The sequence below is a fragment of the Alosa alosa genome, chromosome 8 (genome assembly GCF_017589495.1).
Source record: "Alosa alosa isolate M-15738 ecotype Scorff River chromosome 8, AALO_Geno_1.1, whole genome shotgun sequence".
NCBI lineage: Eukaryota > Metazoa > Chordata > Actinopteri > Clupeiformes > Clupeidae > Alosa > Alosa alosa.
Window position 1 is genome coordinate 7,610,458 of NC_063196.1, and position 17,500 is coordinate 7,627,957.

The 17,500-nt window shown below is 44.7% G+C and overlaps 1 protein-coding gene across 1 annotated transcript in view; it reads left to right on the forward strand.

Moving 5' to 3' along the window:
* The window catches only part of LOC125299176 (MAM domain-containing glycosylphosphatidylinositol anchor protein 2-like), a 214,908-nt gene that overhangs the window by 141,216 nt on the left and 56,192 nt on the right, over positions 1 to 17,500 (forward strand). Inside the window, 1 exon segment of the mRNA XM_048250330.1 lies at positions 4,781 to 5,074. Within this exon segment, the coding sequence (XP_048106287.1) occupies positions 4,781 to 5,074 (294 nt within the window).

Sequence of the window (17,500 nt, forward strand, 5' to 3'; positions counted from 1 at the left end):
AGGCTACTTTCACTTTCTAGAGCGCATTCATTAGGCTACGTAAAAGATGCTTCATACCAAAACAACGATCAGACATTATCAAATGTATCACGTGTTGTCACAAAGACTTACTCCAATTAGAAAATCGAAACCAAAATCATGTAGGTGTAAGTATTCTCTCATTGACGCCTGTAGGAGACAATATCGTTGATCCAATTTTGTAAATTTGCACGTCGTAAAGTTCAATATAAAATAAAGCCAGTCATACAGCAGAACATTTTATTCAATATTTTACACCTACTAAATCATTAAAGTACATTTCAAAACTTTTCAGCAACCGTGAGTCATAACTCGTCCTGACTGAGGCAACCTATAAGCCTAATACGTCCCACTCTGATGAAAATGATTGAAAAGAAACCGTTTGCATGATCTTAAGCTCCTCCGGCCTTGTGCCGTGGGAGAGGCCCATCCCACCTTACCCGGAGGTGGCGAAGGGGCGCCCTCGCACCGGGCCCCTGGGGTCCCGGGCCGGGGGCATGCCGCACCCCCCGCACCCCCTCAAGCTCTGCCACTGCACACACACACACACATTCACATGCACACACACACACACACACACACGTTTCACACACACACACACACACACACACACACACACACACACACATACATAGGGTCGTGCTGTAAGCATTACTAATGGGTGACTGTGAAAAGGTAGCCCCTCCTTTTCCCCAACTCGCCTGACATTCCCGCGACATTTAAACTGACTACCTTCTCCTACACGATCAAACACGCTTACACGCACACACGCACGTTTCAAATGTTTGTAATTACACGCGGTGCCGGCAACCGCGACATCATTCATTAATGCGCGATCGTTATTTACACATCTTTCTGTTACTCACCCAACATCTGCAAACATCATAGCGAATGACGTGGTACCCGTCGATTCTGCTCCATAACCCATTGCATTCCGTTAGTCCATACATTGTGCACACAAACATTAACAATACACTGATAGCTCTTACTTTCACGTCCTGGTCCTGCATCACTTTGTTTCCCCAAGGAACACGAGCCCTAGGGCAAAATTTTATTCCCTGTTTGGGACAGGGAAAAGTGTTGTTTTGAGTGGGGGAAACTATTGTTGCAATATAAAGAGATATTCTGTATTGCAGTGTAATTATTATTTAATTATAAATATATTAGAAGGTTATTATTGTATAATATGGAAACTATGTTGAATTATTCTCCATGTATGTCTGCGATATATATATATATATATATATATATATGTAAGGGATAATGGACGACACGGTGGTCTGTTCACAGAAGTTAATGCACGGTCGAGGTTGTAAAACGACCCCTGACGTGAAGCGGGAGGGCCGTTTAAACCTAAATAGTGCATTAATTTCTGTGAACAGACCACCGTGGAGTCCATTATCCCGCTTATTCCACTGTTGCCACTTCGCGTTGTGTTCATTTCCTGTTACAATTTAAGCGTTTTAATCGCTAAAACTGTCTTGTTTGTAGAACTAATTTCTTCCGACACATATCAACTAATTTCTCAACTCACAGGACAAACTGCCGTTACTAGTTCTAAATGGATGGTTGCTTTCGGCCAAAGGCCAGTCATTAGTTCTATCTCTCCCGTTGTCAAGCGGTATCCCAAGATTCTGATGAACTTTAACTTTGAAACATCACTTTTTTTACTTAGCCTGCTGTCATCCATCTACCTAAAAGCCACCTCAGTCATATGCTACAATGTTGCAATGTTCTGAACGCCTGCATTTTACAGCTCGGATGCAACGTGACAGTTCATTTAAACTTCTGAGTTTTGGCGAATTAATATACAAGTGTGATATGGCCAAAAAAAAATGTATCTACTTCATAGGTGTTACAAATAACATACGGTTAATGGTCGCTCTAAATTATTAGGGACAATGGGAAATTCAACCAAGCAGTGGAATAAATATATATATCGCAGACATACATGGAGCATAATTATATATATATATATATATATATATATATGGTATGATGAAGCATTGTATAGTACAAATGACCCTGTTATATCGGTATTTACCAATCAGAGGTGATAGATGGCTGTATTTAAAGCGATTTTTGCCCTCAGTGTGGGAGTCCTGAGAGTATCAGCTTGCTGAGAGGTTAGATACAGAGTATTGTTGAATTTGCGAATTGTGCTTGAATTGAGAAACCGGTTGGTTGAATTTTGTTTATTTTTTCGGGATTTTTTTTTTTTTGTTGGCGTTGTGTCGGAACACGTTCTTTATAGCACTGTAAATAAATCTGCACTTTTCACCACAATCCACGTTTGCTGTTTGCTGTGTCTTCACCCCATCACCACCCAACCTCACTGTGTCCTTGTCGCCACCATCCTGTGTGGACGTGGCTTGCAAGGCCCATTTTTCACAGTGACTCAGGTCTATACAGTCTCAGTCTTCCATTTCTGAGTTTACCAGGTCATTATCTCCATGTGTTTAATGGGTAGGAGCAACCGACCGCGCTCACAAGCGGCTTTCTCCATAATGAGCGTCCTCGGGCTGATCACCGGCCATCTACTGGTCTGTCCTTTCCTCCTGAGTGGCAATTTTCATTTGTGTTTGTGTGAGTGTGAGTATGAGTGTGAGTGTGTGTTTGTTTGAGTGTGTGTGTGTGTGTGTGTGTGTGTGTGTGTGTGTGTGTGTGTGTGTGCGCGCTTGTGTGTGTGTGTGTGTGTGTGTGTCTGTATACAGGGCAGCTTGAGTCTTTCAGCAGTGTGATAATAGAGGGGGATGATTCTGTATCCATATTGGGATCACTTGGGGTCACACACATAGACAGGAATACAGTTCCTGTATAAAGACAGTTCAGGTAGCCATGGAGAATGAGAATGTGTATGTGTGGTTGTGGTTGTGTGTGTGTGCATCTGTGTGTATGTATGTTTGTGTGAATGTGTGTGTATGTGTATGTGTATGTGTCTGTGTCTGTGTGTGTGTGTGTGTGTGTGTGGAGAGAGCAGACAGGAAATGAGAGGGTTGAATCAAGAAATTACCTCCTGCTGGACTAAATAAAGCACGATACACCTCTTTATAACTTTTATAACTTTTCCTACGTAAGAGACCAGCCCAGGCTTAGTTTTCAGTGCACACACACACACACACACACACAGACACACTTATACACACACATATTGTTTCTTATGTGAAGAGACAAGAAGCAACAGGCTTGGCTGTGTGTGTGTGTGTGTGTGTGTGATTGTGTGTGTGTGTGTGTGTGTGTGTGTGTGTGTGTGTGTGTGTGTGTGTGTGTGTGTGTGGAGGAAGTGAGGAGGCTGGTTTTGGCAAAACAGCTGGTGGAGCGTGGGTGTGGAATCAGAAGGTGATACTGAAGCGTATTCACATTAGATGCTTACTGGGCTGTTTGATGTGAGCGCGCGCGCTGCTTACCCATGATGCCGTGTGACGGGCGATGTCTTCCTTCATTGCGCCGCGCCGTTTCTCCCCTCCCTCCTCGCGAGCCACTCCTCATCCTCCTCATCATTAAGATACTTGTTCCACGCTCACTTCAAATCTGTGCTCAATCACAGACAATTAAAAAGTACCTCAGAAGAGGAGAACGTTGTTCTGCAAAAAAAAAAAAGAACCGTGTGCAGCGATGAACTCACTCTTCCTGCCGTCTCTTCCTCATTATTACTCTGCTCTGCTGAAATCCTCAGCAGCTTGTGATGTCTCGCTAATCTTTAATGCGTGCTGCCTTACTTATGCAAACGACTAGTCAGGTCGCCAGCGGTGGGGGGATTGAAGAAGTCGACTTTGACGAGAGGATCAATCTTCTCATTCTCCACCGAGCTGCTGTTTTGTCTGCAGTGCTGCTCCGTGTGGTGTCTCAGGCTTGAATGGTTGGTCCCCAGCACTACTGGGTGTGTCGAGGTCTGGTTTTGCCATGTCCTGAGTCCACAGGCCAGCAGCCACACACACACACACACACACACACACACATAGACACTCACACAAACACACACTCACTCACACACACACACACACACACACACACACACACACACTGTCTCTCTCCCTGCTGCTGTGGGCTCCATGTCTAGCAGGGAGAGATCTCTCACTCGCCTGCATACCACTCTATGACTCTCCTCTCTTCTCTTCTCTCCTCTCCACTTCTGCTCTTCCCATTTTCTTTCCTCTTCTCTCCTCTTCTCTCCTCTCCTCTCTCCTCTCCACTTCTGCTCTCCCCATTTTCTATCCTCTCCTCTCCTCTTCTCTCCTCTTCTCTTCTCTCCTCTCCTCTCTCCTCTCCACTTCTGCTCTCCCCATTTTCTATCCTCTCCTCTTCTCTCCTCTCTTCTCTTCTCTTCTCTCCTCTCCTCTCTCCTCTCCACTTCTGCTCTCCCCATTTTCTATCCTCTCCTCTCCTCTTCTCTCCTCTCTTCTCTTCTCTTCTCTCCTCTCTCCTCTCCACTTCTGCTCTCCCCATTTTCTATCCTCTCCTCTCCTCTTCTCTCCTCTCTTCTCTTCTCTTCTCTCCTCTCCTCTCTCCTCTCCACTTCTGATCTCCCCATTTTCTATCCTCTTCTCTCCTCTTCTCTTTTCCTCTTTGCTCTCTTGTCTGCCTCCATAACTCCCAACCTCAAACTCCTCACAGTCATAACACTTGCCGCACCTTGCAATGTGTGTGTGTGTGTGTGTGTGTTGTGTGTGTGTCGTGTGTGTGTGTCGTGTCCTGAGCGGTCCGACCCGGCTGGCGTTCTAGAGCCCCATATCAGTCCCTCCTCTGTTCTTCTCTTTCTTAGTCCCGCCGAGTCTGGCGGTCCCGCGGGGCAAGTCACCCCTGGTGGCCCGCGAGGGCGAGACGGTGGAGCTGGAGTGTGTGGTTACAGGAAAGCCCAAGCCCATCCTGCTGTGGACGCGCGCTGACCGCGAGGCGCCCATGCCCGACGGCAGCGCACAGATGGAGAGCTATGACGGCGTGCTGCGCATCGTCAACGTCTCGCGGGAGATGAGCGGACAGTACCGCTGCCAGACCAGCCAGTACAACGGCTTCAACGTCAAGCCACGCGAGGCTGTAGTCGAGCTCATCGTGCAGTGTGAGTACACCCTGGCCTTCTCTGTGTGTGTGTTTGTGTCCGGACTGTCTTGTACAGTATGTGGTGATAGTGTGTGTGTGTTGTTGTATGCAGTTGTCAGCTGTTTGCAGGGTTTGTCCTTTTTTGTTTTTGCACATGTGTGTGTGTGTGTGTGTGTGTGTGTGTGTGTGTGTGTGTGTGTGTGTGTGTGTGTGTGTGTGTGCGTGTTATCCCTGAATTCAAAATGAATTCCTTAATTTATTTATGTGACTTGGGCACACCTTGCTGGGTGTGGAAGTGCTCACCTGAACTGATATTAGTAGAGCGGCTACAAGGCCAATTTGGCAAGAATCGTGCAAATTATGATACAAGCATGAAACTTGGTAGGTATGTTCTTATGACCAATACAATCAAATCTACCTGATTGGCCACTTGAAATGGTGGCCATTTTCCAAGATGGCCGCCAAAAAAAGACTCCAGAAATTGATTTATTGCATAGAATTGACCTAGCAAATTATGATACAAGCATGAAATTCGACATGTATGTGCTTAAGACCAATACAATCAAATCTACCACTTGGCCATTTTTTGAAATGGCATTACATTTTCCAAGATGGCCGCCAAAAAAGACCCCAGAAATTGATTTATTGCATAGAATTGACTTAGCAAATTATGATACAAGCACGCAACTCAACATGTATGTGCTCAAGAGCAATACAATGAAATCTACCTGATTGGCCACTTGAAATGGTGGCCATTTTCCAAGATGGCTGCCAAAAAAGACCCTAGAAATTGATTTATTGCACAGAATTGTCAAAGCAAATTATGATGGAGGCATGAAATTTGGCATGGATGTGATCAAGACCAATACAATCAAATCCACTTGATTTGCTACTTGAAATGCTGGCCATTTTCCAAGATGGCGTCCAAAAAGACCCGAGAAATTTGCAAATTTCAAATGTGCAAATTGCAAATGTGGTGTAAATAATTGTTCACTCTCCTTAAATATGTTTCCATACTGTAGATGATGAAGTGATACATATATTAAAAATGTTCCACAATGACAAATAAGCCACTTATGACACACAAATAGCATGGTGATAACATGCTAATAATGCCAGTTCTTAATGTCAATGGAGGGCGTTGCGTGATGCCACCCCCCACCCCCCCAAACAAATAAAATGGTTATGACATGCTAATAATACAATGACACTAATATGCTAATAACGGCAATTCATGGTTTTCTCGATGTTGCTGTTAAACAAAAGATGCGTGTACACCAGAAACAACCTCAGCTACCAAGTAGCCAAGGTCGCTGAAGAAGCTTTGTCATGAATTCGCTTTTTTCGCTCTAGACGCGACGGTTGCTGTGGAGCCCAGCACTTCGCGCTGTATTAATAGGCAGATGCTAGTAGGGCGTGTTGTCTCTCCTATGTGGGGAGATGGGTGGCTTCCAGTCAAGGTTTTTAATCCCACGTCAGCTGCAGTAACCTTACGCAAAAATGCGAAGGTAGCTGATGTATATCCATGCGTTGCACTGGAGGATTTTGATCAGGACTTTGTTTCGCAGCATGCAGCTAAAGTGAGTGCAGGTGACTCTCATGGCAGCTTATATGTCATTAGTGATCTTGGCAGCAGTGTTGCTAATGGTGACTCTTCGCTGCAGGGTCTTGGACTGGGTGCTATACCCATTGACAGTTGTCAGGTCTCCTCTTATTGGAAGGATAAATTAGTTGACCTAATAAAATAATATGAGTCTGTCTTTTCTTGTCACCATCTTGACTGTGGTGAGGCGCATGGGTTCTGCCACAGGATTACGTTGACTGATGACCGTCCATTCAGATTGCCATATCGCAGATTGTCCCCGGCCCACTAACAGAGGTTGAAAGTGACTTTGGATGAGATGGAGGAGAAGGAAATTATTAGAAAGTCTAGTAGTGAGTACGCTTCTCCACTGGTGCTGGTGTGGAAGAAAAACGGAGACCTGCGGATATGCACTGACTTTAGGTGGCTTAATGCGCGCACTGTGAAAGACGCCCACAACACTCCCCCACCAGGCTGATGTCCTTGCAGCTTTAGGTGGCAATGTGTTTTTCTCCACCATGGATCTCACTTCGGGTTATTACAATGTGCCATTACAGGTACATGAAGATGAGAAGAAATATACAGGCTTTTCATCACCATTAGGGTTGCATGAATATAACCGGCTCCCTCAGGGCCTTTGCAGTAGCCCAGCTACATTTATGAGGATGATGCTCTCTGTCTTTGGCGATCAAAATTTCTTAAGTCTCCTGTGCTATTTGGATGATGTCCTTGTATTTGGCAGGTCTGAAGGGGATGCTTTGCAGCGCTTACACATGGTGTTTGAACGGCTGAAAGAGCACACTTGAAGCTGTCGCCTGCTAAGTGCAATTATCTTAGGAGATCTGTAAAGTTTTTAGGGCATATAATTTCTCAGGATGCCGTGGCTAGTAATCCAGATAAGGTTGAGGCTATTGTGAATGTTTCACAGTCAGATTTGATGGAGGCTGATGGCGTCACGCCATCTGCAAGCAAGATCCGCTCCTTTTTAGGCATGGTGGTTTACTACCAGCATTTCATTGAAAACTGTTCTGTGATTGCGAGGTCACTTTTTGCACTTACAGGTGGGTCTAAGCGACCACGCAGGGGTAAAGGTGTGAGTTGACCTGTGCAGAGGAGGAAGCTCTGCCCTCAAGACTGGTCCCCTGAGTGTGCAGAGGCTTTCTGGGCTCCACAGCAACCGGACGTGAAAAAAGGTTGCACCCATAGATGCAAGTGCTTCTGTTTGGAGCTTTTGTGCACAGCACTATGTGGTTGCACATGTGAATAGTAGATGTAGAGCACTGTTACAGTGATTCAATTAATTCCAAAGGGTGAAATGTTGATGGTGTTTTCTTAGAAACACAATTGAAAAATTGCTCACATTTGCTGTGAAATGGACTGTTATTTTTCCATGCTGAGATACTTACTGCCATATTGTTCTTCTTGGCATCCGAGTTCTTTGCCTTGTTACAGTTACCAACTATGCTCTCTTCTATTGTTCCTCAGTGAGATTTCTAAGATTAATTTAGCCCTTCCAGGGTTTGTAGTCTTTGTACATAGTTAATTTGTGAAACACTGAATCTCAGTTATGTGCCTTTTTGCTTGATTGAATTTCCACTGACTTCATCATAGAAGGAAACAGAAATGTAGTGAATGTTAACATTGATTTGGGCCACATCTGCTAAATTAATTGCAATTAATGAAGTTCTAGTGTCTTATTTGGTGGCCATCTTTAAAAATGGCTGCCATATTACATTTTCAAGTTGCAAATGAGGTGGATTTGATTATATTGCTCTTTAGCCCAAACACACAAAATTACATACTTGTATCATCATTTTCTTGCTCACTTCTGGGCTAAATTCAGTCTTTTGGCGGCCATATTGTAAAATGGCTTCCATTTCAAGTGGCGAGTCAGGTAGATTTGATTTTATTGTTTTTTTAGCACATTCATGCCAAAATTCATGCTTGTATAATAACTTGCTTGATCAATTCTGTGCAACAAATCCATTTCTATGGTATTTTTTGGCAGCCATCATGGAAAATGGCCATCATTTAAACTGGAAAATCAGTTAGAATGTATTGTGTTGGTCTTAAGCACATACCTGCCAAATTTCATGGCTGTATCATAATTTCCTTCGTCAATTCTGTACAACAAATCAATTTTTAGAGTTTTTCATGGTGGCCATTTTGGAAAATGACCGCCATTAAAAATGGCAAATCAGGCAGATTTTATTGTATTGGTCTTGAGCACATACCTGCCGAATTCCACGCTTGTATCATAATTTGCACGATTTTTCCTGCCGCTCTACTATATCTGGTGAGTGTGGAAGTGAAGAACATTTGTCACTGGATCATTTTTCAAGTTTCATAGGACATGGAAATACATGCAAGTAGCATAATGTTAGCCTGTCATTCACAAACCTTCTCAACGTTTCAAGAGAGAGGCATTTGTGAAATTGTCTTTGTACTTTGTACATTTCAAGCAAATTGCAGCAACACTTACTGTAAGTGGCCCAAAAGGTATACTCCTCATTATCCCTCCAGCAAAGTCTGGATTATAAAGTGGTTTTAAAACTACTTTTTTGCAATCTTTTGAACATCTGCCCCAAGCTTACAAATTGTGGTTCCGTCAATGTCATAAGAATAACCGACAGAGGAGTCGCTTTTAACCCAGTGGTTGATTGCCCAGAAAGTAAAGGATTTCAAACAGCTTTCACCAGTTAATTCTGATCAAAGAATTCGAGAACTGCAACCGTGACTCCGTTGCTGTGTACATCAGTAAAAAGAAGGCTGAGATGATGGACAAAGCCGCTGCATGGCCAAGAATATGTTCCAATGTTCCACAGAGTTGTCAGGCGTGAGGAACCACAAAGAAACTTTACAGCGACCCTGAATGTAGCTCTCCTCACAGATAAATGTATTGAAATATTCGAACCTCTGTAAATGAGGTAAGTGGTATTTCTATTGCAAAAGAGCTTCTTACTGTATATAGTGGCAGACTGTTTAGTTAAAAAAAAATCTGTGGGTTTAGTTTCCAAAAAAAATTAAAATAATAAGAAACCAAAATTGCCATGACTGCACATAGTGGTGAGAATGAGCTAACACCCAGCTACAAACCCTTCATACAGACTGGCTACACACAAAGCAGTGACAAACTGGTCCCCATTAAAAATCCTTTGAGACATAGGTGCAGCTCAATCCTTTATTTTAGAAGGAGCATTGTCCAGGCTCTCCAACTAAATCATATTGGATTTTATTGAAGTCCCGCTCCACAAAGTCCAACTTCAGTGTGACCTGGTGACTGCTAGTATCTCTCTGCCAATCCTAGGAGTGTTGTTCATTCTACTGCGTGATCTCAGCGGAGGTGAAAAGTGTGTGAAAAGTCAGTAGCGCCACCTGAGACTGTTTCTGTGGCATTCTCCTCCTGTTGCAGACGAACATGCACAAAAATTCCCAGATGTGTTTCAATCTCGCGCTGTAATCCATGCCAGGTCACAATGTATGGATGCAACTGGAAATTTGTCTCAACTCCTATCAGCCAAATGTTCCTGACTCTGCCGTTGCTGCTAAACCTTTGATATGCAGTAGACCACAGCAGAGACAAAAATGAACAGCTAGCTGTAAAAACTTCCTGTTTCAGGAGAAAAATAGCTTCAACACAAAGAGCTGACCTGCTTCCCATCCCACTCATTAAATCTGCATAATTTCTCCATTGGCTGCTGTTGCCTCAGGGATATTTTCTCCGCAACAGTGTTTTGACGAGGAAGTGTCAACCTCATGTTGTCCCAGATGATTTGAATGCAGTCTTCCAGATTGCTGTGCCCTGTTTCTTGGTATTTTATGCCCCCAACGTTGTCTTCAAGGCAGCGCTGCCTGGAAGGCACTAGGGTTAGGCATGGGTAAAGGTTAGGGTTAGGGGTGGGGTTAGGTTTAGGATTAGGTGCCTTTAAATCAGCGGTGGCAGCGCTGCCTGGAAGACGACGTTGGGAACATAAAACACCATCGAGGGCTGTGCCCTCAGACGAACAGAGTAAAATACTTCATGTCTCTGATGCTTTAGCAGGACATTTGGGTGTCAACAAAACCTACCATAGAGTCCTTCATTTTTATTGGCCTGGACTAAAAAAAAAATAAAATTCCTACATAACATGCAATGTTTGACAGGCAAACTCTTACTGTTTTTAAAGATGCAGATCACATCATTTTAATGTGTGGCCACACGTGAGGGTCTTTAAGAAAGGTGACATCTTTATCAAAAAGAAAGACCTTGAAAATGTCTTTGAATATAAGCTCCGAAATCGAGCTGTATTCTTGTGGTGGTCTCCAATTATCTGGTTTTATTTTTCTAGAAGTCAGTAACGACGACTTTAATTTGATTGTAGGGCAGTGGTGTGCGTCTTTTGTAATCATAAGTGTATGTGTCTGTCTTCTTGTGTAGGCGTTTTTGTGTTTATCTCCCTCTGTCTCTCTTCTTGTCATTCTGTGTGTGTGTGTGTGTGTGCATCCAGCCTTCCCACTACAGAGAAATGGTGTGTGTGTGTGTGTGTGTGTGTGTGTGTGTGTGTGTGTGTGTGTGTGTGTGTGTGTGTGTGTGTGAGTAAGCAAATGACAGATGAAGATGGCATCTTTGTTTGCCTGCCTGTTGTCTTAATGTGTCTATTTCCATTCATGATTGCCACACACACACACATACACATGCCACAGTCCTGGCTCTCTGCCTCCTCTCCACATTGTCTTTTAATTGTCATCTCTCCTCAGCTCTGGGGTCAGAAACTGAGCCTGTGCAATAAAAAAAACCTGCTTATATTTTGTATTAAAAGAAAAATATTTGTAATGGTGGATATTTTAGAATATACCATGAAATATACACAGTATACATTGAAAAAAGTCTGCCTCCTTCCAATGTAGGTTGAGACCGAGTATTTTTGCCTTGAATTCCGAGACGAGACCAAGTAAGCAAAAAAGGTCTAAGACTGGACTTGAGTACTACAACACTAATTCACAATACACACTGCACTCAGACCACATTACACACTGTACTCAGAACAGCTGTGCTGATTCAGAAACTGAGCCTGTGCAGTAAAAACAGAATTTGGAACGGCAAATTTGCACTGGACCGGGAGTCTCTGCCCAAAACAGGCAGCAGAACAGACACGCACATGCACACACACACACACACACACACACACACAGCCACCAAACACCACAGCAAACAACCTGCTGCAGAAAATTAGGGAGCTTCCCAATGTCCCTAACACCCACTGCTCTCAGAGTTCACAATACACACAAAAACCTCTCTGCAGATAGAGCTTTCAATACACACTGCACTCAGACCAGCTCTGATGCCCATGGTTCATAGTGATGGGGACAAGACCGCATATGTCGAGACCGAGTCTTTAAAGGGTCAAGACTGAGTCAACACCGAGACTGTTGGTTTTTAAATGCAGCCGAGACGAAATCAAGACCAAGTCTTTGAGGAGGCAAGACCGTGTTGAGACCAAGTCTTTAAGGATTTGCACTCTGCGCTCTGCTTCTTCTTAAAACTTCCAGAAAATAAGAAATTAATCTAAAGGATGCATTGTGGTTCAAGTAACCAAAGTTAATAATTGTGGATTGCTCACTCATCTTGTCGATTATCACAACCAGATGCACGCATCAGAATGACAGTTGTGTATCTTTGTATCTTTCAATATTCAGTCAATATTATATTTTGTATTAAAAGAAAAATATTTGTAATGGTGGATATTTTAGAATATACCATGAAATATACACAGTATACATTGGAAGGAGTCTGCCTCACACACACACACATACACACACACATATCCTACTGAGACCTCACCCTGTTGTAAAAAGTCCCCCAATCCCCCAAGGCCTGGTGAGCAGGTGGACGATTGATTTACTCAGTGCCAGTCCGTTTGCAGTCCGCTTGTGGTCATTTGTCGAGATAGCGAAGGGGATAAAGGCATCTGGCACTCACAGTCCTGGAATGAGAGGAGGAAATAATTGTTGTTTGTTCTTCACAAATACAAACAAACACACACACACACACACACACACACACATACACACACATTCACACACAGATTTGTGATAGATGTGGTTTGGATCTAGTATAAATACACTTTGGATCTGACTTAGATCACAGTCTGTTGAGTCTGGCACAGATTCTGTTTGGATCTAGCTCAGGGTTTGGCCAGTTTCAGAACCAGCTTGGTTTTGGGCTCTGGCTACCTGTGTTGGCTTGCTCTGGCATGGCCATGGCAGCTCTCTCCAAGGCAACGACTGGACGCTGGGTATGTTTGGAAGCCAAACTGTATTAAAAGCTTGTTTTGTTAATGTACAAAATCCACTCTTGGATGAGTGGATCCAAGATGGCGGCGCTGCATACACACGCAGCGACCTCTCTCTGTCCCAACCGTCACGGTGTTTTGTTAAATTTAAAAAGTGTTTGTCCGAAAGTTTTACGTGTTCGCCTTGTCTTACTACGCCGTACTACAAGTACAGCAGGCAGTTTTAATTGACATCTGCAAAAGCAAGTTTGAAGCGTTCTGGACTTTGCAACAGAGACGCTAAAGGAACTCGGACTACTCCGCCTGCAACAACACCGGACTCGCTACTCCTCCCCCGGAAAGAAAGCGCCGGAAGCGGTGTGCGAGGAAGCAGAAGAGGGCAAGCGCTGAGGCGTCCGGGCCAGGCTAGCGGCCAGCCCAACTCGCCCAGCCATACCATCCATTCTCCTGGCAAATGTACGATCACTGGACAACAAAATGGATCACATACGACTGCTGAGATCAACGAACCGACAGTAAGTAACTGCTGTGTGCTCGTCTTCACTGAGACTTGGTTAAATGACAACATTCGACTCTGCTGTACAACTGGAGCAGCTAGCATGCTATCGAGCAGACAGGGCCATTGTAAAGGGAGGTAAATCACGCGAGGAGGAGGAATCTGTGTTTACATCCGTGGCGAATGGTGCCGGACACTGTAGTAGTATGCAAACACTGCTCACCACTGGCAGAGTTTATGATCATAAAGTGCCGCCCTTTTTACCTGCCAAGGGAAATTACTGCGATTCTGCTAGTCGCAGTATACATCCCGCCTACCAACAACAACAGCGATAAGAACGCGGCTCTTAGTGAACTGTACCAGGCTGTCAGTGAACAACAGACGGCACACCCAGACGGTTTCACCATCTTCACTGGAGATTTTAACCATGCTGATCTAAAAACTGTACTTCCAAAGCTACACCAGCATGTTGATTTTCCAACAAGAGGAGATAACATCCTGGACCTGGTCTACACTACACACAAAGGTGCATACAAAGCCACCCCCCCCCCCCCACATTGGACTTTCAGACCACATCACTGTTATGCTAATGCCCGCATACAGACAAAGGGTAAAAGCGAACAAACCGGTTCGTAAGCAGGTAAAGTGTGGCCTGAGGGAGCCTCCGATGCTCTTCAAGACTGCTTTGACACAACAGACTGGGAAATGTTTAAGCAGGCAGCCACTTACAACAACCGGACAGACATAGAGGAGTATACAGACACTGTAACCTCTTACATCACCAAGTGCATCGATGATGTGACCCACACAAAAAGACATCATCACTTTCGGGCTAACTGGAAGCCATGGCTGACAGGGGATGTCCTCAGGCTGCTGAGGGCCAGAGACAAAGCCTACAGAGCTGGGGATGAAGCTGGCATGAAAACAGCGAGCCAACCTGTCCCGTGGCATCAAGGAAGCAAAAAAGGAATACACTCACAAGATAACCACCCACTTCAAAGACAGCAGGAACTCACAAAGCCTATGGCAGGGCATTCAGGCCCTCACGGACTACAAGCCCGCGCCACAGAGCTGTGAGAGCAACATCCCTCTGCTCAACAACCTGAACCGCTTCTTTGCTCGCTTTGAAGCACAAAACAGCACCTGCCCACAGAAGACCCATCCCCCTCTACATGAGCAGCCCCTGTGCCTCTCTGCCGACAGCGTGAAGAGGACACTTGCTGCTATCAACACCCGTAGGCAACAGGTCCAGACAACATCCCAGGTCGTGCGCTGAAGGACTGCGCAGGGGAGCTTAAGGATGTCTTCACAGACATCTTTAACACTTCCCTGAAGCAAGCCATCGTCCCATCATGTTTCAAAGCTGCCACCATCATACCTGTGCCGAAGAAAACTGCTCCATCCTGCTTCAATGACTACCGCCCTGGACCCCTTCCAGTTTGCATACCGAGCCAAGCGGTCTACAGAGGATGCAATCTGCTCTGCCCTCCACCCAGCCCTCACCCACCTGGAAAAAGAGACTCATATGTGAGATTGCTGTTTATAGACTTCAGTTCTGCATTCAACACCATAATACCACAACAACTCATCTGCAAACTCGACAAACTGGGACTCAGTACCTACCTCTGCAACTGGCTACTGGACTTCCTCTGTCAGAGGCCCCAAGTAGTACGTGTTGGCAACAATACCTCAAGCAGCATCACACTGAGCACAGGGGCCCCCCAAGGCTGCGTGCTCAGTCCGCTGCTCTTCACCCTGCTGACGCATGACTGCGCTGCAACCTACAGCAACAATCACATAGTGAAATTTGCTGACGACACAACTCTGGTGGGTCTCATCACCAAGGGCGACGAGACTCAATACAGGTTGGAGGTCGACCATCTGACCACGTGGTGCAGGGACAACAACCTCCTGCTGAACGTCAGCAAGACCAAAGAGATTGTTGTTGACTTCGGAGAGGTCACACCCAACACCTGCCACTGACCATCGACGGTGCTGTGGTGGAGAGAGCGAGCAGCACCAAATTCCTGGGGGTGCACATCAGCGAAGACCTCTCCTGGACCACCAACACTGCATCACTGGCGAAGAGAGCTCAGCGCCGCCTGTACTTCCTGCGGAAACTCAGGCGAGCAAGTGCTCCACCAGCCATCATGACCACATTCTACCGAGGCACCATTGAGAGCATCCTCTCCCAGCTGTATCGCTGTGTGGGGCGGAAGCTGCACTGAATACAACAGGAAAGCCCTGCAGCGCATAGTGAACACAGCTGGAAGGATTATTGGTGCTTCACTCCCCTCCCTGAAGGACATTTACACCACCCACCTCACCCGCCAAAGGCTTACCAAAATTGTGAGTGATGCAAGTCACCCCGCTCACAATCTGTTTGATCTACTGCCCTCTGGGAAGAGGTACAGAAGCCTGCGCCTCCCGCGACTACCAGACTCACCAACAGCTTCATACACCAAGCTGTAAGGATGCTGAACTCTCCCTCCTCTCCCCCTCCACCCTCAGCTACATAACATCCTGGACATTGGACCCACAATGGCCGCCTGCACTACTCCACTTGCACACTTGAACACTTGCACACTTGTACACTTTACAACTTGGTGTTGTTGTCCTGAAAACACAACACTTCTGCTGCTCTTACATAACTTGCACCACTATGCCACTTTCTTCATTACTCAGGTCAAACAGAACTACCCAAGCCTCTTATTGGCCTGACTTTGCACTAGTTTTTTATTGACTGTCTATGCACAATTTCAACAAAATTTTGCTGCTCTTATTTTTTCATTATTATATGTGCCCTCTTATTTACTTATTTACTTACTTTTTTGTTTACTTGAATGTTATGTTTGTCTGTGGACTTAAAATTGGTAAAATATGTCTTGTCTTCACCGTGGGATAGTGAGAAACGTAATTTCGATCTCTTTGTATGTCTGGAACATGTGAAGAAATTGACAATAAAGCTGACTTTGACTTTGACTTTTTACAGTCAATCGATGTCTGTTAAATATATCTAGGAAATTAGGGAGCTTTGGCCTGTCCATGGACTAACATTAACTTATTGATTAACAGTGTTTTAGCTGTATTTAAAGACAGTCGAACCAGAGCTCATTGTTCTACAGGGCAGGTTTATAAAGTATAGGGTGCCTCTAGGCATTGGACAATGGGAGGCTCAGAGAAAAAAAACAAAAAACAGACTTTTTTTCAAAGGCTTGCTGGGTATGTTTTGGATGTTGTCAAAAACTAGTCAGACACTATTCACAACAGACATCCCTCTCCCACCCATATTCCCCTAACCCTTCTATTGTATTATATAGTCCCTTCTACTATATAACCCTTCTATTGTAGTGTTGTAATGCTGCTGTCCATCCACAACAGCAGCATTACAATTTTTATTTATCAATTATAATAAGCATAAACCAGTGTCTGAAACTGTGCCAAGACGGATAGATACACTGCTGCTGCCGCTGCTTGTGGCTTAGCTAGCATAGCTGCTACTGCTGCCGCTGCTTGTGGTTCAGCAAGGGTCCTCTCCATCTTGTGGTGAAACAAAGTCGAGCAACAGTCACAGATGAAGTGCTAGACAACCCCCCACCCATTTACCTCAACTCCCTGGGATTGTCTTGTGAGACAGCCCACACGTAACACCAAGCTGGTAATGACTCCATCTCATAAGCTAAATTAATGAGATTTTGATGGGCTCTGAAGAACGATTTAAATGAATTTCTGCTCAGAAAGTGATTGTGATTATGTACGGAGAGTGCCGTGTGGCAGAGGTTAACGGCTTCGTTCCAAGCTGAGGGAGATGTAATTGTGAACACACACATACACATCACACACACACACACACACACACACACACACACACACACACACACACACACACACACACATAACAATAATTATCTGGGTCTATTGTGTGTCTTCTTGTCCACATAGACAATAATAGAGCATTGCTAATGCATTTCATGTGTACACAGGTATCAGTTCCTACCAGTTTCTACCTATCAGATTCTTCATTTTGTGAGCGATTAGGTGGATTAAATAAAAGTGATGGGAACAGCCAGTGGGTATGGTAAGTCATTGATTATA